The sequence below is a fragment of the Zea mays genome, chromosome 1, assembly GCF_902167145.1.
Source record: "Zea mays cultivar B73 chromosome 1, Zm-B73-REFERENCE-NAM-5.0, whole genome shotgun sequence".
Taxonomy (NCBI): domain Eukaryota; kingdom Viridiplantae; phylum Streptophyta; class Magnoliopsida; order Poales; family Poaceae; genus Zea; species Zea mays.
The window spans coordinates 188,012,824-188,034,075 of NC_050096.1; the positions used below are offsets into that span (position 1 = coordinate 188,012,824).

The 21,252-nt window shown below is 41.3% G+C and overlaps 1 protein-coding gene and 1 pseudogene across 1 annotated transcript; both read right to left on the bottom strand.

The window, feature by feature from the left end:
* Positions 1 to 4,049: 4,049 nt before the first annotated feature.
* On the bottom strand, positions 4,050 to 7,680 carry LOC109941681 (probable sodium/metabolite cotransporter BASS5, chloroplastic; annotated as a pseudogene).
* Positions 7,681 to 9,714: 2,034 nt separating this feature from the next.
* On the bottom strand, positions 9,715 to 13,651 carry LOC100284689 (COP9 signalosome complex subunit 6a). Its single transcript, NM_001157584.2, has 9 exons — positions 13,167 to 13,651; positions 12,950 to 13,038; positions 11,997 to 12,090; positions 11,208 to 11,269; positions 11,061 to 11,139; positions 10,828 to 10,920; positions 10,538 to 10,638; positions 10,314 to 10,369; positions 9,715 to 10,212 (listed from the first exon to the last, which is right to left on the bottom strand). The coding sequence occupies exons 1-9, from the start codon at positions 13,504 to 13,506 to the stop codon at positions 10,128 to 10,130; spliced, it is 999 nt and encodes a 332-aa protein (NP_001151056.1). The 5' UTR covers positions 13,507 to 13,651; the 3' UTR covers positions 9,715 to 10,127.
* Between the last annotated feature and the right edge of the window lie 7,601 nt (positions 13,652 to 21,252).

The following is a 21,252-nucleotide window of genomic DNA, read 5'->3' on the forward strand; positions in this document are numbered from 1 at the left end:
GTAATAAAAAAGGCAATGTTGACTGTTTGTTTTCATTGCACATCGTAAGATCATACTGTCGTACAGATTTTTATTTTGTATTTGGTATCCATCAACCAAATATCCATAGAATTTTTCAAATATCTCTTGAAGGAGAATAATGGCAAGTACGCATGTCACCTTAATTAGTTTTGACAGACCTCAACCATGACCTATACAATGGGATAGTATATACTATTCAGGTTTTAACATAGATTCACATTTTATGTTGTCAGAACAAAGCAGAATGAAACAGATAGGAGTATTTCTCTATTCAATGAGAGCATAAAATCTGGAAAAAGGGATATTATCATGACAAATATATTAGGTTTGGTGTGAAAAAGCGACTCTGATGTCTCCAAGAACATGGGGGTATGCGTAGCTTCAAAAAAATTTACCATATTTATGGTTCTCTTCTTCAGTTCACCTGCGTTCTAAAGGTTCATGTCATGCCATATGATCAGTAATTACTTGTTCCCCATCCAGATAGACCTATGCATAGAAGAGGAAGATTGACAGACAGAAAAATTGTGTAACACAACTATATACCTACCTACATGCATGTATAGCTAGTATCTAGGTACAAAATATACATGACATGGCTCCATAAATTTTCACAAACATATATACACATACCGAATCATATGACCCAACAACAGACCCTCTCGCTGTATATATTTCAATTAATTACCTCAAGGACAATGTGACCATGCCATACAGATAACAATTCAAGCACTTGAAGAAATGGAGTCTCCTACTACTGAATATGATATATTGTAGCTAAAAATATGTTGTAGCAAGGTGAAAATCTATTGAGTATTATTTTATATTTGCTTTTACTTCAATTGCTGCAGATACACATACCGAATCATATGACCCAACAACAGACCCTCTCGCTATATATATTACAATTAATTACCTCAAGGACAATGTGACCATGCCATACAGATAACAATTCAAGCACTTGAAGAAATGGAGTCTCCTACTACTGAATATGATATATTGTAGCTAAAAATATGTTGTAGCAAGGTGAAAATCTATTGTCAAATATGTGTTGTGTAGCTGTAGCAATTGAAGTAAAAGCAAATATAAAATAATACTCAATTTCTCAAATCCCAAACACCGATTCAACATTTCCTCGTTATGTATGTGTTGTGTAGCTGCAGCAATTGAAGTAAAATACTACAGAAGGTTGCAGCAGTAGCTCCAGCAAACATGCCTCATTGGGTGAAGCACAGGTAAAAGAGGGTTGTGATCTATGACTCTCCCTACTGCTCCTTTTTCAAAAAAAAGTATTACAAAAACAGTTACTGAAAAAAGATAAACATCAATATGATCTATGATTGTAGAAATGATGTGTATATACTGCTGAAAATAGTACATCTATGGAAGAGAAGGATGCACTAAAAACCTATAATATACAATAAAACATTGCGATGTATAAGTTGTCAACCAAATGCGAGTAAATTAAGTCGGTTGTACGATCGTCTGTAAATGCAAGGTCAATTTTCAGTCCGCTGCAATAGTGTAATCCATGGGTACTATATTTTTCATACAATTGGCGTCATTGAGAGCACATATGCTTCTGATGCTGTTTAGTACCTACATTTAGTAAAAACAAGGACGAAATTAACCATGCTGAAACTCTGACAAAGATAAAAAATGATTCCAAAGACAAATTGATAACTATTGATGGACCCTTACTTCTAGAGTTGCACTAAAGTTTCTTTTCTCTGTTGTTCTGTTCTTAGGGCCACTAACCTGCGCAAGCTTCATGTAATCCATACGATAGAGCTGATCTCCTCACAAAATCAAAAAGTGTTCTATAGCTTTATGCTTGTAAGTCTTAAAGAAGTATGCACAACACAAGATGCATTGTTCTAGGGATGGAAATAAGTTAGACACCAGGTACCATCAGCCACTACACATGATTGTTACCTCAAGTACCTAGATAAATTTTCTAACTATATTTATTGTGCCCTGGAACCAACCAGCAGCTCCCCAGGCATTTGTGTTGCAGAGCATTTGACCTTCAATTACACATGTTACCGCTCATCTTGATAAATAGTTCTTCATTTTGTAAATTATACTACTGAATGACATTCCTAGTTATAAACTCATATTAACTGAATAGTAGGGTGCCCGTGCGTTGCTACGACAGCTTAAAAATGATACAAAACAGTGATGCAATATAATTACAATCTTTGATTGATGATTTTGTAGCTAACAAACACCACCACCATTAGAAATGACATGTCGATGAACAGACCAAAATCCACCTTTAGCTAAGAAATTTACTTGTGAGATGCAAATTCCAATTCAGCATAACTAAAGCAGTGATGAGGCTTTCAGAAATTCAGCTTAGAAAACTTTTCCAATAAAACATATGCTTGCATTACGAGTTTTTCGTGAAAGTTTTCCAAGTGATCTTGAGGACGTTGATCCCTATAGAACAACAATGTTGCAGTGAAGCTTCTCTCCCACAACGCTTCTCATGCTTCAAATCCTTGAGCAGCAGCAACATACAATTTAATAAGAAAAAAATAAAAATTAGATAATGCATGATGTATTAAAGAAACTACTGATTTAGTAGTTGACCATTACTTGTCCAACACAATCCAACTTGCATGTGATTTCTTGCACTCAACACCTACAACATCAAAAGAGCCGAAAACAAGATTATACCTCACATTAATCTATAGAAACAACAAATTAAGCACACAAGCATACAACAACAATAATAAGATGTAAACGAGCATTAGTCCCAGCTCCAAAGTCTATATCATACACATCAATTTTCTTAACTCTAATAAATCACATTTCTGATCCAACATAGACTTATGTCCACATGTACAGTCTCCAACGAACAACATAAAGCCCCAGAACTTTATGCCTGAAATAGAGAAGTGTGCATATACTTTTAGTTTTCAGGCAACTACTGCAGAACCAGAGAAACATTAACAACTATAGGCAATAAAACCATGGTTTAGGTGATCATTGTAACTAAAGTGAAAACGATTAGTAATACCAGCAAACGTGCACATGAGCCAAAAACCAGAAATATTACCTTGCTATGTGACAGGATGATGACAAGTATGATGCTATCGCCTCACCCAGATGATGGGCGTCTTGTGGCTGCCCTAACCGCGACCACCACATTCTCTGCCACCACAGTTGCATTTATCACATACCTGTTTCATTTATGTGCACAAAATATATCTTCATACCAATGTTTTTAAAAATTATTTATACATAGATACTACAAGAGTAAAGCTACAGTAGGTCATATAGCAATAGCACTAACCTCCAAAATTTGAATGGCAGCAGCAACGGCGTCCAGGCTTGTGCCACTGCCCTGGAAATGTACAAAACATCATCACGAACCTACTACTGAAAACAGAATCTACAAGGACGGATCTGAAGATTGCATTTCCACATGATCAAAATATCACATCGACACATCGTACTGTCCCAGTGCTCATGGTGCAAACGTGAATGGTCCAGCACAACCTGAAGTTATCCTTTGAACAGCAACAACCTCCTGAAGCTACGGTAATAAAATTAGTCACCCAGAAACCCCAAATTTATAGGACTGAAAACAAGTAGGCCATGGTCGGCTCAGTTTATAATGCACCACGTCTCACTGACGCAAATGGACAGTGTGCCCCAATCTCCCGATCCCAATTGTACCCTACGCACTCGACAATTCCAATCAGCGGCTAAAATCCAGGCGCCACGCCATACCAAGCCATGACAAGGAGGGAGATAGTGGGCCATAAAATGGTAAACGCTCAGTGACCGGACCTCGCGGAGAACGGCCGCAATGGCTAGGCAGGCGCGCTTCATGGCCCTGCGGTACGCCTTCTCGTTCGCCGGAGCTGACATATATTATCGTCAATTTCGATATCTCACAATTGTGGCATTGACTTGACTGCCAAACAATATAGAAGCAGATGGATTCAATATAACTGTGGCTTCAAAAAACATCCACTAAAGTTACCTTATCATTGAAACTACTGGGCACTGCCTTATCATTGAACAATTCTAGATGGATTAAGTAGATAGCTGAAAACAGGAAGGTTCCGGCCAATAAGGCACATAAGCATACTACAATTTGATTTGACGAACTGATACAAAGTAAAAGGAAAAATGGTTAGCCCAAAAATGATAATAAGCGAAAATTCTTCAAATATGAGGATAATCACACCTCAACAAAGTCGTGCCCGTGGTAGTACTGGATCTGGGAAGAACTTATTTGCTAAAGCAAGAGCAAGAAGGCTGCTTTGCATTCCATATCAAGAGATACCGGCAAGGCAACAAAACAAATTAGAAAGAGCATATCCTCATGTATAGGAGAGGACGTCACCTGTCTCAAAAGATATTGTCCTTTGTAGTGCCTTTACGTCGTCTGACTTGCTAAACCAAGTACCAGCAAGATGATAACCAACTACAAAAGATGAGGTGTGGAATGCAAAAAGGAGCAACACTATGGTTAACCCAAATGGCGACAAAACAACCTTGATATTTATTGCCAATGGTGAGCCAACACACAGGGCAGTGACAAACACCGACATCGAAGGGAGAAATGGCTAAATAGTTCCACAGAGCCTTGGAAGAAATCTGCATAATATAAAGAAGCATGAATTAAGACTTGAAAACAGAAGTCACTCAAAGTGGGAACAAAAAAAGAAATATAAGGGAACTATCCAATCTAGCACAACTTTGTCCTATACTTCAGTTCAAGGCAATGAAGGGAATACCTATTTAGAAGCAATCCGATAGCAATTGGAGCAACAGCTATTTGAATGATGCTGAACATCATCCCCTTGACATTTACAGGTAATTTCTGGGCTTCTGGCCAATAAGAAAGTAAGATAATGTTGGGGTGACAAAAACTGCAGTAGCTGTTGACAATGACGTCATAACAATGCTGAGAGGAGCCATATGTGGATCCGTCAAGAAAGTTGCGTAGTTTGAAAGTTGTGCTCCGCTCACGCATGAAACCAACATTATGCCAGCACCTACAGACAAGTTCATGTCAGAATTCACTACATATTCTGCAATGCTCCTAAAGCATATAAAAATGCATGAATTCAATTTCTTGCCTAGAGCAGCTGGGAGGTTAAGAATTGCAACTGCAAGAGCGCCAAAAAGGAATCCAAACAAAGGCTTAATGACAAACTGTCCGATATAGCCCGCAGCAATAGCATATGGCCTTTTATTGCTTCAATGAAATCCTTAGCGCTTGAGTTTACACCAACAGCAAACATCAAGAACCCCAAAGCTGGTGCATAATACCTGCAATAATAACACACACTCTGGAAATGTAAATAACAGGTCCAAATATAGAGCATTGTGCTACTGACACAAATATGAAACTATCTAATTGTATAAAAGCCAGCTAATAAGTGGGACTGTGACATGTAAGACCCTTGAATGATTAATCATTACAGAAATGGATATCGGAGTTATATGGTTGAATGGTTGAATGGTTTTTCGTGGTACCTCCACTCTACTGGGCGCAATAACAGCAGGATTCAAGGATTTTGTGACACCATTATAGTCAGTAAACGCATCAGACAGATTATTAGCAAAATGTTGCAATTCTATAATTTTCTGAACTTGAAGTTTAGATTCCTGGGTTCGAGGATCTGAGGACAGGATGGATTTGTCATCCCAATTGATTCCCTGGCATTCATTAGGATACTTGAATTCTCCCCTAATGCTGGGAAATGGTCCTCGTTAAAGATGCAATCAGTGAAACGAGCTGTGTATAAATCCCCTGTAAGGGGCTCTAGGTATTTGATGATCGATGGGGATTGATATCCCACATAGATGCCCAATTTCCTATGAGGTCCCATAGCTGTTCGCTGAGGCGGTGATACAGGGGTGTAGACCGTACATCCAAATTTCCGCAGATGGGATATATTTGGAGGATTTCCTCGTACCAGGTGCAACGGAGATGTGGTATGATATGCAGTTGGGCGAAGTTGGATAAGATCAGCAGCGTGTAAAACTGCATGACCCCAACAGGATGTAGGTAAATTGCATTCATGAAGTAAAGGTCTTGCGATAAGTTTGATCCTCTTAATAAGAGATTCAGCTAAACCATTTTGAGTATGTACATAAGGCACAGAATGTTCAATGTGTATTCCTTGGGCCATACAATAATAATTGAATGCTCTAGAAGAGAATTTAGCCGCATTATCTAGGCGGATTTTCTGGATTTGATGTTCAGGATAATGTGCTTTCAATCGAATGACTTGCGTCATGATTTTAGCAAAAGCATGGTTACGTGTAGACAGAAGGCACACATGTGACCATCGTGTAGATGCGTCAATTAATACCATGAAGTATTTGAACGGTCCAGATAATGGTTGTATGGTAATGGTTGTATGGATCCACAAATGTCACCTTGAATTCGTTCAAGGAACTTGAGTGGTTCAGCATGAATCTTAAGAGGAGATGGTCTTAAGATTAGCTTTCCCGTTGCACATGATGTACATATAAAATCAGATGGTTTAGGGAATTTAGCAGACTTTAAATCATGACCGATGCAATTACCTGTGATTTTTTGCATCATCCCTATTCCAGGGTGACCAAGACGTGCATGCCAGGTCTTGAATGAATCGACATTCTGAAAAATCACTTTGTACGTAACATGAGGTACTAGTTTTATGTATGTGTAGTACAATCCGGATGGAAGTGAAGGTATTCTTTCCAGAATGTTAGCGCCATATTCAGAAGGTTTGGAAATGAGGAGAAATTCCTCATTATTTTCTGTATGAGTAGAAATATGTAAACCACTTTTCCGAATATCTCGAAAACTCAGAAGGGTACGAGTTGAATCGGGATACAATAAAGCATCCTCGATAGTGACTTGTGTACCCATAGGGAGCGTAATAGTCGTTCGTCCAGAGCCAACTATTTTCGCATCGCGCCCAGTGATTGTCAAAACATTTCCTGACCTCTTTGTGAGAGTTTGGAAATATTTTGTTTCCCGAAGAATAGAGTTGGTGGTACCACTGTCTACAAGGCATAATTCTTCCTCCATTGGATTGACTTCCGCATAATCTATATAATCAAGAATTGCAAGAACTCAATTAATTATACATATAAGTACATACATAATTATACAGTAGAGTATGGAGTATACACACAAATACCAATGTCTAGGTACTTATTACAACACACATGTTGCACACACTCATAGACTACAGATAGATGATATCTGGTGGAGCATAAGGATCCTAGTTGAGGTCTCCAAACACATCACTCGAAAGCATATTCGATGATGGCATTGTCCAAGTCCATGTAATCGGTGTCGGTCAGAAGCGGAGGATTGGTCGTGCTTGGTTCCATTGTAGCCATGCTTGAGCAACCAGCTCCATCCTTCAAGTTAGGTGGGGTAGTGAAGTGAGCTTCATATCCCTGTCCTTCAGCATTTTTGCCCTTAAGAGATTGCTGGTACAGTGCCACTAAATGACGAGGAATGCGACACTTCTTAGTAGGATGGTTGAAGCATCCACACTTCTTACACTTCTCTTGCTTGGAAGTGGGGGTGTCTTTCCTCGGAGCCTTTGTATTTTGTTTATCCGGACGCTTGTTGCGTTTGCGCTTCTTTGAATTATCAGACTTCTTGGGATGGTTTTTGGGGGCCATCCCCTTTCTTCTCATTCTTCACAGCATGATGTATTTCAGGCATAGGAGCAGCTCCAACACGACGTTGCTTATGATTTTTCATCGTAAGCTCATCATGCTTTTATGCCTGAAGTAGATCATGTATGAGTTCAGAGTAAGTCTGATAATTGCGAGCACGATACTGATGCTGCAGGACCCTATTAGATGGGATCATAGTTTGAAGTGTTTTTTCAATCTTATCCGCATCTGATGGTTCCTTGCCGCAGAAATGCAAGCGAGCACAGATCTTATGAACAACATGGTTGTAATCACCAATAGACTTATAGTCTTGCAGACGAATATGGGTCCATTCATGATTCGCCTCTGGTAAGATTACAACCTTTTGCTGCTCATATCTGTTTTTAAGAGATAACCATAATACATTTGGCTCTTCTTCCATCACATATTCTGCTTTCAGATCAGGATGGAGGTGATTTCTTATAATGTACAAAGCTTTGTACTTATAAGCATCATGTAGTGGTTCAACCCTTTCATTGGGAGAGAGTAATGCACTCAGAATATTCTTTGAGGCTAAGTTGATCTTGATATCCAATGCCCAGGTAGAATAGTTGTGACCATCAAGAGCAAGTTCTTCGAACTCGTGGGCCATGATCCTACACAAGCAACCAGAGAATTTCGTTAAGAAATCATCATGGGTGTGTTGTAATATGTGTGTTGTTCACAACATACATATATTCTTGCTCGTATTGGATTTAAGAGAAAAACCCAATTGAGATGAATTATATGCAATATAATGCGATATTGCATAGATGAATGATAATTTAAGGTCTCAATTGCAAAGTGATGCAAGAGATCGAAAATTTCATTATGATGTTAATGATGTAATATATGAAATATTCAAATGAAATTAAGTACTAAGTAACTTAATAAGATGAATATATGAGTAGCATCAATTGCGTATGGAATTTAATAAATAAATATTCTTGCTCGTATTAAGTTTTGAATAACTTAATTGAGATGAATATTAATTATTTTATATGTTCTATAAAAAATTAATTCTGCTCGTATTAAACCACTATGGGTATAATTGAGATGAATAAATTTTTTTTGAGTTTGCATTTTAAGGAATGCAAAATAGAACACATGGCAATAAATATCACATTTAAAGAAAATATTTATTGACACTATTTCCAAGTACTAAAACTTTGGAAAAATTCCTGACGCAAGCTGCTAATAAGAGGTTTAAGAACTGAGTCTTAATTTCTAAACATATGTAGTGAGAGCAATCTAAAATTTCTAGAATTTAGAAGACTAGAATAGCTAAAATAATAAAATGGCTAACTGGGCCTATGACATGGGTAAGCAAGCCGGCCCAAACAGGGTGTGCGCGGCCTTTTTAAGGGGGAGGCAACCCTAACTGCGCCATCAGCCGCCGCCCAGGCCACCGTCGTCCGCTTCCACCATCATGCCGCGCCGAAGACTTCCATGGGCGCGCCGTCCTCGCCGGGTGCAGAGAAAAACCGATCCACGACGGCTAGGGATCGAGCTCGCACCGCGCCATGCAGACCGGGGCCGTCCTCGCACCGCGCCGCGCCGCACGCTGCTGTGCAAGCGAGCCGCCACGCCACCTGCCGGGGCCGGGCCGCGCGCGCAGAGGGCGCGCCACGGGCTGAGGCCTCGCCAGGGAGAGCCACCGCACGAACCCATGTACGGACGTGGCTTTTGGCCTACTCCTTTTAATGTCTACTCTGCTTGTATAAACATGAAAAGCAATAAAGAATGCAATGCCCCTTTTCATTTTCTCGCACAACAGTTTCTATTTCTCACATCTATTTCAGGCCAAGGATTAAAGGGTTGACTCCAAATCAAGCGGTTTTCTTGTTGACCAACATTAAAACGAACCGTTCTAGTAGGTGGAACTCGATTCCAAACCGTTCTAGTAGGTGGAACTCGATTCCAAAAGACTTGTTCGGTTAAAGTGAACTGGAGGAGATTAAATCCCCTCCTATATAAATTTGTATAGGTGAGAATTTAATTCCTTAACCGAACAAGGTCTAAGAGATTAAATCCTCTTGTATTCAATTTTAACTAAAAAAAATTTAATCCTCTCCAATCTCTTTCGATACAATCCCTTTAGATACAAACACCCAACCAAATAAGGCCTAACTGAGACATGAACTTTACAGATCAACTTCAAGCAGGATTTGATACAGTTCCAGCAAATCATCATTTTTGCCTAGAAGGTAGCAAGTGAGTCGAGAGCTGCCGTATAGCCGCTTGCGCATAATAAATTGCATGAAAAAAAAAATGCCTCCGGGTAGCCTGCATGAAGGCAGGCACCTCGGCCTCCTCTCCTGCGTATAGCAGGTTGCACATAATAGAATGTATGCAAAAAACTGCCTCGAGAACATTAGCTCTTTCAAAAAATCTCCACAGATGAAAGCAGCAGCAGGATCACGGCCGGTGAGCTACATGAAAGCACCTCGACCTCCTCTCCTGCTAGTCGTTCTCTCATAGCTCGTGTTTATCTTCTCGACCAACTCGTTCATTGTGCTGCGAGTTATAAAGTTGATGTCAACACAAGTGAACTTCCCAACAAAGAATGATACGAGGTATGGAAGGATTAACGAACTTCGTCTGTGAAAGAGGTGTACCTTGAACATTTAGTGACCATTGCAAGGTAGGTCATGAGGAGAGTGTCGTTGTATTCCTACAAAACAATGGATGGCATCATCATAATAATCACACATACAGGGTTAAATATGCAACATCGAGAAAATTACAGAAAATCGATCTTTTACTGGAAACATAGCTGGCATTCGAAGTTATTTGTATCAAAAGGGGAAAGCGTCTAAGATGAGAACTGAAACTAGCATACCATTAAGAAGTCGTCTTGGAATTTCTGTGACTCCATAGCTGGTAGCCTTCTTACGAGGCTTGAGACTTGCCTAAGCAGCGAATTATCTAATGGAATGTCACCTGCAGTTGAAGAAAAGGCTTTGCAGTTAAACTTCTCAAGTCAAAGTTCTAACAGGGCCATTAACATGAAATCATCAAAGTTCTAAAGGTTTAAAGAAGAATGGAAGCATGTTTTGGATAACAAGCACGAAAGATTATTATCTCAGTAGCGAGATATGAAGCAATGTGGCACTTCATATATTTACGGACCTTTTTGCATGGCAACGAGATACTGATGGATAACACGGACCCTGCTATTGAGCATCTTGATGGCACTGTGTATTCCTGTAAGATGAGCAGCCACTGCACGAAATCATCGATTAGTACAATTCTGTCCAGAAATATACCTCAGACAGTATGACTAATAATGTTGAGAAAGCAAAGCCACAGGGAAGACACCCCCAGGGCTGTCTTATGAGATGTCTTCAAATTATAACTCTTACACTGAGTTGCTGCTGAGCCACCATCAGAAGGTTTGAGATGGGCAACATGGTCCACAGATATCCTCTCAGCCTCTACAGTCTTTGATCAAGCATACTAATGTTAAAAAAATCATATATAGCTAGACAAACACAAGGGGGGACACTTACCTCAATTGTATAATTTGATCTGACGAAGATGAGCTGAGGAATCCCATCGATGACATGCAACTCTTCAAAATACAGAAAACAATTAGCAGACAAAAAAATCAGAAAAATGTGAGGACATGACAAGAAAACAGATAAAACTCTGTGATTAAGTATACAAGTAGAACAGTAGGGGGGTTATTCATGCTATGCTTGTATACATGGTAGAACCTAATGGCTTATGTAGTTAATATTGGCACCTGGAAATAAACTTAAAGCACTGCCGTATAGTTTTTTTAAAAATGAACATTTACATTGACATAAAAAGATATTGTGTCAGAGACAAGACAAGAAAGAAAAATATTAAACTTATTAATAATTTAATACATCAGCAGCAAACTTCAAAATTCATAAATATCCTATCTTGCTCTGAATCCAGAATTTAAAGAGCAATATGATAACTAGGATGTCAAAGCGACTTGACGGTCTAAGACTGATCAAAATCTGGAGTTAGACTATCTCCAGCAGCTTACTCATACCCATATCCATTTTCAAACTCCACTCTGCGAACAGTACAATGCAGAACAGTGCAAAACAGTGCTTTTGGGTAAACTATGGGTAGACTGCTGCAGACGGTCTTACATGCGTGTGTAACTGAAACCGATTACCGATGTACACAAAAAAAATCGAGCGCTGATAGTCAAAAGCACATATGAATCACTGAAGTTGCATAAACAGGTTCAAGGTAGAACCAAACAAAGGAACAAATTGCAATACATTAACAATTCCAAGCTTAAATCAATATTGACTTACCACTCTCATAGATAGTCACAGGGAGATCTTTTTGGGAGAGGTTGATTGTAGGATTTAATAGGAGATAAACAGGGCTTTCGTTAATATCCATCAACTGGAAATACAAATAAAAGAAGGTTATGTGGAGTCAAATGAATATATACTACACAGATCAAACAAATGTATATACTGGCAGACAATTTCTCAACTCTCCTCCCAAGCCAAAATCACATATCGATTGTTCCATTCAGATACACGAACTCAGGTAATGTTCTACAGAGGTAGGTAATATGGTTTTGCTGTACAGATGATAAGCGATTTTTTCACAGAAGAGCAAAACTTGATGTTGCAAAAATTATTGCTTGTTACTTAGTTCTGCTTTGAAGATAGGCTTTGAAGACTTGACATTTTCAGCTGCTAATCTTGTTACAGTAAAAAAGGGCAGACCCAGTTCCGGAGGTTCTCACATGAGTGAGTTCTGGAAACGGGATAAACCGAAGCAAGCCTTCCCCACAAATACGGAGAGGCTGCTTCAAATGCGCAACCTGGCGACTCAGTGATACAGCTCTCACCACGGCACTAGGCCACAGTATACCAAGTATTTTTAAATGTGAAACTTCAAAAGGAACCTTAGTAGAAGAAGAATGGGTTATGCTATTAGGGTATTGGCAGCTATATTTACCAGCCATCTGCTTCAGCACTATTCACATTTGTACAGTGAGAGTTGAAGCAGTCTCTTCTCTTATTTTACTTACTAAACCAATAGGCATGCTAAATAAGCATAACATGTAGAAATAAGAATCCTAGGTGCCACTTACTGTTTGCAGCATCAAGTAAACGGACAGTAAATTATTGCAATCTGGAAGTGACGCATTTTCTCCATAACATGAGAAAACGCCAATGCCCAAGCACAATGTGATATTGCCATACAGATAACAGATTCAAGCACTTGGAGGAATGGCTGTAAAACTCACTGATTTGTGGATTAGCATGTCGGTGTCGTGCACATCGCTTCCAGTGGAGTACCAACCGAGCACGTAGAAGTCGGGGAACACCTTCTTATCTGCACATCCACGGCCGTAACAAAGCACCAGCATCATCAAACCATCCGCGAAACCCTAGCGTTCCCTAGGATTCCAGGCGTCGTGAAAGATGAAGCCGTGAAACAAAAAACAAAATGCCCCAGCTTACAGAGCTCCTGCTTCTTGTCGAGGAAGGCGCGGTCGAGGGTTCCGGAGACGGGGTCGAGCACGAGCTCGAAGCTGTTGAAGATCTCCACGGTCCGGCCGCGCTGCACCCCGATCACGCACCCGAACACCCTCGGCGGCTGCCCGGCCCCCGGGGCGGACGAGGAGGGGGAAGAGCTGTCCCCGGAGCAGGCGGCCTGGGCCTTGACGCGGGTGTGGTGGTCGGAGACGTTCACGATGACGAGCGGGTGGAGCTTGAAGGTGAGCCCACCGCTGGAGGCGGCGGCGGTGGTCGTGGATGCGGGCGCTGCGGCTGCCACCGCGGCGTCGGAGGGCGCCGACATCGCCGGACCCTGGGGAGAGGTGGCGTGGCGTGACGCGTGCTGCAGGCGGGGGTTGCGATTGGGACACTGTGACGGGGGACGGGCAGGATGCGAAGAGCCGAAGCCCGACAAGTGGGGTTGGGGGTTCTGCGCTCTGGGTGAGGCCGGCGTGGCCCGTGCGTGCGTGCGAACGACGGAACGAGAAAGAGAGGCTATGTGGGGTTTGCTTTCATCTCGTGCTGGGTTCGGATAGGCTATTTGGGCTTCCTGAGCCTGTGTGGCGCTTTCGTCTCAAACGGCCCACAAGTGTTCTCGTGCACAAACGTGACGTTTGATAGAGCATTCGATTAAATTCTTTTTTTTAGAAAAGTAGGTTGCCCCTGCTTTATTTCTTTGCAAATATTTAGGGCCTGTTTAGTTCGCTGTCTAACTTGTCACACTTTATCTAACTTTTCTATCTAAGATTAGTTCTTCAATTTGAACGATTAACCTTAGGCAAAGTGTGACACAGTTAACCACGAACCAAACAGGCCCTTAGTGTCTTCTAAGCACACCCGCGGAGTCAACACCAACAACTCACAAAGGAGTTCAAATGCCCGTCCACACATCCAGCCAGCTAATTAGCTTCAACCCTCACATTTGTTTTTGTCCTGCCTCCAAGCTTGGCTTCTCTTTCCACATAATGCATTCTAGGTCGTGTCCAAAGCACCAATTTATAAATCTACGTCCTTCCAGATATTTGTCTTAAAAATCAACTTTCATACCCTTATAGTCCGGGCCACTCTGCCCGTCAGCTTACGCACGCCAGGCTAGCTCTTCCCCTAAAATGTAATTCATTTCGAGTTTTCCATAAGACCCATAGGATTGTTGCACAAACACGCAATGGACTCAAAATTATACCCAACACTCCATCCAAAGAGACAATTCAAGTCCCCACAAATATTTAGCTATACAACAATCAAACATTAAGTGACAAATTGATTCATTTCTATGCAAAGCAGACAACATGTATCAACTAATGGTTTTTTCTTATTCAAGTTACCTCTAACTAGTACCTTGCGCGCGCCTTGGCGTGCCCTGTTGTGGCGCCGTGCCTCTCAGGATTTTATCTCAGATAGAGATGGAGTGTAGGTGAGGTTTGGCCTTGTGAATCAGGTTGTGGAGCTCAGACTGGATCTGGTCGTCACCTGTGCCCCTTAATGTTTTGACTTTTGACCTTGTGGTTTTGACCTCTTAGCTTGTTCATTTAACATTGGGGAAGAATCACTTTGGACACAACATGGATGCCGGCAAAAATATTATATTACCACTAAAAGATAAAGGTAAAACTAATAAGTGAATTATAATCGATGGGAGGAGGCGGAGCAGGCGGCGGGTGCTGGGGGTGGAAGGCTGGGTGACGGTGGAGGAGATAGGAGAAAGCAAAATGTGTCCCTATCCTAAGACCCTAGCCGTTGGAGGAGCATTGTGTGGCTGAGGTGAGAAAGGATGACATAGCGCACGTGAGTCAAGCTCTGCTCCAGTGTTTAATATTATGAATTTTCCATAAGCTAAAAATTGATCAGCTACACAATGGGGCGTGCTGAGTTTGCTTTTTTCAAGGTGCTAGAATTTGTGTCATTATATTTAAACATTAGATACCAACCTGTCTGATTTCTGTCACTGGGCAGTCAGTTTGGGTGGTTAGACCACGACTCGTTGTAAGCCTTAGGCTGTCTAATTAGAACCCCATGTCCAGCACCCAAGCCCTAGCTACTCCTGTAGGATACTTCAATTTCTATCAAGGGAGTCATAGTAGAAATGGCACACTTGGCAAGCATAATGCTAGTGGAAAGCAGCCATATGTATTGTTGTCTGACATGTTTCGACAATTTAGAATCATGCTAGTAATAGTTTATTCCTACCCTGTTTAATTAGGAAGCTAGCTACATGTCCTTTCTTTTTCTTTTTTCTTTTGGTTTATAGTATAGCCGGATTCATTGAAACTATTCAGCAAATGCACTGGTTCATGTATGCTTTGTTTGTTTAGATCAGTATGTACAACTATCTTTAGTCTCCACTTTTGAAAATTTTATGTATCTGTATCTATTGTCAGCTTACTGGAACAATGAGAAGCAAGAAACCCAAATGTGTGATTCAATTGATATATTTATTGTTGTTGCTACATAGAAGGTATGATTCTAGAGCCCACACTCCACAAAAGTAATTATTAATGTACCTTCAGTGCCTGATGGTGGTCTTCTGTTATTCTAGGGTTTAATGACCCCTAAAATAAGAAATGTTGATCAAAAGACTATATGTGCAATACCCTCATAGGTGCGATAATGTTGTCAAAGTTCAGAGCAGATGCTTGTGTGCTTGGATGCTCAGGCTTTTTTATTGTTTTTGAGTGTGTAATTCTTGACTCGTTGCCATCAACAACCATCGTGTTTGCTGCTCGCATAAGAAAACACTAAAATCACAGTTTTGTGGTCTACAATTCTATTAGAAATCAGCCTTTATGTGTGTAGAACAAATTATGTTTTAAATGATTTTGAGTCATTTATGGGTTTCTTCGTTCATAATCACTCAGATTAAGCAGTTGGCTGAAAAGGCAAGAGCTGAGAAGCTTGCACCTAATGAATTTAACGGGGGACTTTGAAAGTCGCTTAGAGGGGGGTGAATAGGGCGAAACTGAAATTTACAAAGTTAATCACAACTACAAGCTGGGTTAGCGTTAGAAATATAATCGAGTCCGAGAGAGGGCGTAAAAACAAATCGCAAGCGAATAAGGAAGTGAGACAAAAGGATTTGTTTTACCGAGGTTCGGTTCTCGCAAACCTACTCCCCGTTGAGGAGGCCACAAAGGCCGGGTCTTTTTCAACCCCTTCCCTCTCTCAAACGGTCCCTCGGACCGAGTGAGCTTTCTCTTCTCAAATCAACCGGGAACAAAACTTTCCCGCAAGGACCACCACACAATTGGTGTCTCTTGCCTTGGTTACAATTGAGTATTGATCACAAGAAAGAATGAGAAAGAAGAAAGCGATCCAAGCACAAGAGCTCAAAAGAACACAACAAATCACTCTCACTTAACACTAAAGCTTTTGTGGAATTGGGAGAGGATTTTATCACTTGGGTGTGTCTTGTATTGAATGTCTAGCTCTTGTAAGTGGTTGGAAGGTTGAAAACTTGGATGACTTGAATGTGGGGTGGTTGGGGGTATTTATAACCCCAACCACCAAACTAGCCGTTTGGTGGAGGCTGTCTGTCGTATGGTGCACCGGACAGTCCGGTGCGCCACCGGACAGTGTCCGGTGCGCCAGCCACGTCACCAGGCCGTTAGGTTCCGACCGTTGGAGCTCTGACTGCTGGGCCCGCCTGGATGTCCGATGGCACACCGGACATGTACTGTAGAGTGTCCGGTGCGCCACTTCGCGCGTGCCTGACTTTTGCGCGCTCTGGCGCGCATTAATTGCTTCTGCAGGTGACCGTTGGCGCGAAGTAGTTGTTGCTCCGCTGGCTCACCGGACAGTCCGGTGTGCACCGGACATGTCCGGTGAATTATAGCGGAGCGGATTCCTGAAGCTGGCGAGTTCAGAGTCGCTGTCCTCTGGAGCACCGGACACTGTCCGGTGTGCACTGAACATGTCCGGTGAATTATAGCGAAGCGCCTCTAAAAATTCCCGAAGGTGAAGAGTTTGGCTTGGAGTCCCCTGGTGCACCAGACACTGTCCGGTGGTGCACCGGACACTGTCCGGTGGTGCACCGGACAGTCCGGTGCGCCAGACCAGGGCTGCCTTTGGTTATCCCTTGCTCTCTTTGTTGAACCCAATTCTTGGTCTTTTTATTGGCTAAGTGTGAACCTTTGGCACCTGTATAACTTATAGACTAGAGCAAACTAGTTAGTCCAATTATTTGTGTTGGGCAATTCAACCACCAAAATCAATTAGGAAAATAGGTGTAAGCCTAATTCCCTTTCAATCTCCCCCTTTTTGGTGATTGATGCCAACACAAACCAAAGCAAATATGGAAGTGCATAATTGAACTAGTTTGCATAATGTAAGTGCAAAGGTTGCTTGGAATTTAGCCAATATAACTACTAATAAGATATGCATGGATTGTTTCTTCATTTCTAACATTTTGGACCACGCTGGCACCACATGTTTTGTTTTTGCAAATTCTTTTGTAAATCCTTTTCAAAGTCCCTTTGCAATATAGCCAAAGGTAAATGAATAAGATTCTGAGAAGCATTTTCAAGATTTAAAATTTTCTCCCCCTGTTTCAAATGCTTGTTCTTTGACTAAACAAAACTCCCCCTTGATAAATTCCTCCTCTTAGTGTTCAAGAGGGTTTTAAGATATTGATTTTGAAACTACTACTCTCTCCCCTTTTGAACACAATAAGATGCCAATTTGAAAATCATACCAATTGAAAAACTTTTTCTAAAATTAGTACCAATTGAAAAACCAAAATTTTGAAATTGGTGGTGGTGCGGTCCTTTTGCTTTGGGCTCATGCTCTCTCCCCCTTTGGCATGAATCGCCAAAAACGGATTCATTAGAGCCCTTTCCTAACTATTTTCTCCCCTTTGGCAAATAGAACATATGAGTGAAGATTATACCAAAGACGGAGAGATGCTCGGAGCGACAGCGAAGGATGAGTTACGGAGTGGAAGCCTTTGTCTTTGCCGAAGACTCCAATTCCCTTTCAATATACCTATGACTTGGTTTGAAATTTACTTGAAAACATATTAGTCATAGCACATGAAAGAGACATGATCAAAGGTATATGAATGAGCTATGTGTGCAAATCAACAAAAGAAATTCCTAGAATCAAGAATATTTAGTTCATGCCTAAGTTTGTTAAAAGTTTGTTCATCTAGTGGCTTGGTAAAGATATCGACTAATTGATCTTTAGTGTTAATATATGCAATCTCGATATCTCCCTTTTGTTGGTGATCCCTTAAGAAATGATACCGAATGGCTATGTGTTTAGTGCGGCTATGCTCAACGGGATTATCCGCCATGCGGATTGTACTCTCATTATCACATAGAAGAGGAACTTTGGTTAATTTGTAACCGTAGTCCCTAAGGGTTTGCCTCATCCAAAGTAGTTGCGCGCAACAATGGCGTGCGGCAATGTACTCGGCTTCGGCGGTAGAAAGAGCTACGGAATTTTGCTTCTTTGAAGCCCAAGACACCAAGGATCTTCCCAAGAACTGGCAAGTCCCCGATGTGCTCTTTCTATTAATTTTACACCCCGCCCAATCGGCATCCGAGTAACCAATCAAATCAAATGTGGATCCCCTAGGATACCAAAGCCCAAACTTAGGAGTATAAGCCAAATATCTCAAGATTCGTTTTACGGCCGTAAGGTGAGCTTCCTTAGGGTCGGCTTGGAATCTGGCACACATGCATACGGAAAGCATAATATCCGATCGAGATGCACATAAGTAGAGTAAAGACCCAATCATCGACCGGTATACCTTTTGATCCACGGACTTACCTTCCGTGTCGAGGTCGAGATGCCCATTGGTTCCCATGGGTGTCTTGATGGGTTTAACATCCTTCATTCCAAACTTGCTTAGAATATCTTGAGTATACTTTCTTTGGCTAATGAAAGTGCCCTCTTGGAGTTGCTTCACTTGAAATCCTAAGAAATACTTCAACTCCCCCATCATAGACATCTCGAACTTTTGTGTCATGATCCTACTAAATTCTTCACATGTAGATCCGTTAGTAGACCCAAATATAATATCATCAACATAAATTTGGCATACAAACAAATCTTTGTCAAGAGTTTTAGTAAATAAAGTAGGATCGGCCTTTCCGACTTTGAATCCATTAGTGATAAGGAAATCTCTAAGACATTCATACCATGCTCTTGGGGCTTGCTTGAGCCCATAAAGCGCCTTAGAGAGTTTATAAACATGGTTAGGGTACTCACTATCTTCAAAGCCGGGAGGTTGCTCAACATAGACCTCTTCTTTGATTGGTCCATTGAGGAAGGCACTCTTCACGTCCATTTGATAAAGCTTGAAGCCATGGTAAGTAGCATAGGCCAATAATATACGAATTGACTCAAGCCTAGCTACGGGTGCATAGGTGTTGGGGACTTGTTCTCAAATGCTAAGAGTTAAGAACAAGGCAACATGAAAAGTGTTAAATGTTAAAGTCCTTCGTCCTTATAGACATTATGTCCCATCAAATATAATGAATTCTGGACGAAGGTTACGAAGGAAAAGACATTCGTAAGTTCGATAGATGATGAAGAAGAACACATATATGAAATACAAATAATAATACAGATATTATCATTAACTTATTTTTATTATCAAATCCATAAAAACAAATTATAAATATACCTTCGGATTGATGAAAAGTAAAGGTACAGGCGTGATGCAAAAAGCGAATGCCAAGTCAGCGTGAACAGTACGGGAGTACTGTTCATCTATTTATAGTCACGGGACACAGTCCGTGTAAAATTACATTAATGCCCTTTACATTTATCAATAACTCTATAGTAATTCTTCGAGGTCTAATTTAGCTTTTCATCTTTAAGTCGGTCCCCCTTTTCTACCGTCATGCCGAAGCTTTTCTGCACATAGCTTCGTGATCGTCTTATCCTTCGTCGTGATCGCCTTCCGTCCCAGTCAAGCTTCGTCTTAACCACGCTCTTGTATACCCGCAACCTGACTCCGAAGATACTTGTTCGCATATTTCACTTGGAAAACATTGTCAAATCATGTTTTTGAGGACCTTCGGAAGCCGAAGGCCCCCAACAGTAGCCCCTCACAATATTAATTTACTGTAATGATAAATTCATATTGCGACATGGACGAAGGCTTTAAGCCGAAGGTCCGAAAAAACACCTTCCTTCTGCTAGAATAGCATCAGTCATTGACAAGCGGGACCCTCCAGCTTTCGACACACTGGGTGTATAAATAAGAGCTCACCACGAGTTTATTTGGCACGCTCTCTTGCCATCTACTTTTACTCACCCAACCTTTAGCCTGCGCGCCACAACACTTGCTTGGCTTTTTAGATTTTTAAGCTTCGGTTTCGAGAGCACTTTCTCAGCGTTTGCAAAGATGTCTGAAGATAAGAAAGTTGTTGGTGATTCGAAGCTAAGTCTTTCTGAGGAGATGCATCTGGGCTTTCTTCATCAATGTCAAAGACTAATACAGAGAAGATTACTAAGGAGATTTTGGAGGGTTTATCTGAAGATACTGGTGACAGTGACAGTTATGATGTGGATAGTGGTGGTGAAGACTCCGAAGATCGACCTTGGCGACCAAGCCATGCGGTTTTTGGTAAATCCAGTATTAGAGAAAATCATCTTGTCAATATGAGGGGCAGATATTTTTGGGACTTGTCCGTTGTGAGGGCTGACGAAGGAGAGAAGACTTGTCCGACTCCTGAGGAAAATGAAGTCGTGGTATTCCGAAGCTTCTTGAAGGCTGGACTACGATTTCCCTTGAGCAGTTTTGTTGTGGAAATACTGAAGATATTCGAAGTCTACCTTCACCAACTTACCCCCGAAGCAATCATAAGGATGAGCATCTTTGTGTGGGCCGTGAGGAGCCAAGGTTTGGAACCCAATGCGAAAAGTTTCTGCAACATACATGAGTTATTGTACGAGACAAAACCCTGGGGTAAAGAACAGTATCACAACAATTTTGGCTGCTACAGCTTCGGCGCCCGGTCTGGGTCAAGCTGCCCCGTGCCAACCTTTCGAAAGAGATGGCCCGACGATTGGATGACGGAATGGTTTTACGTGAAGAATGACT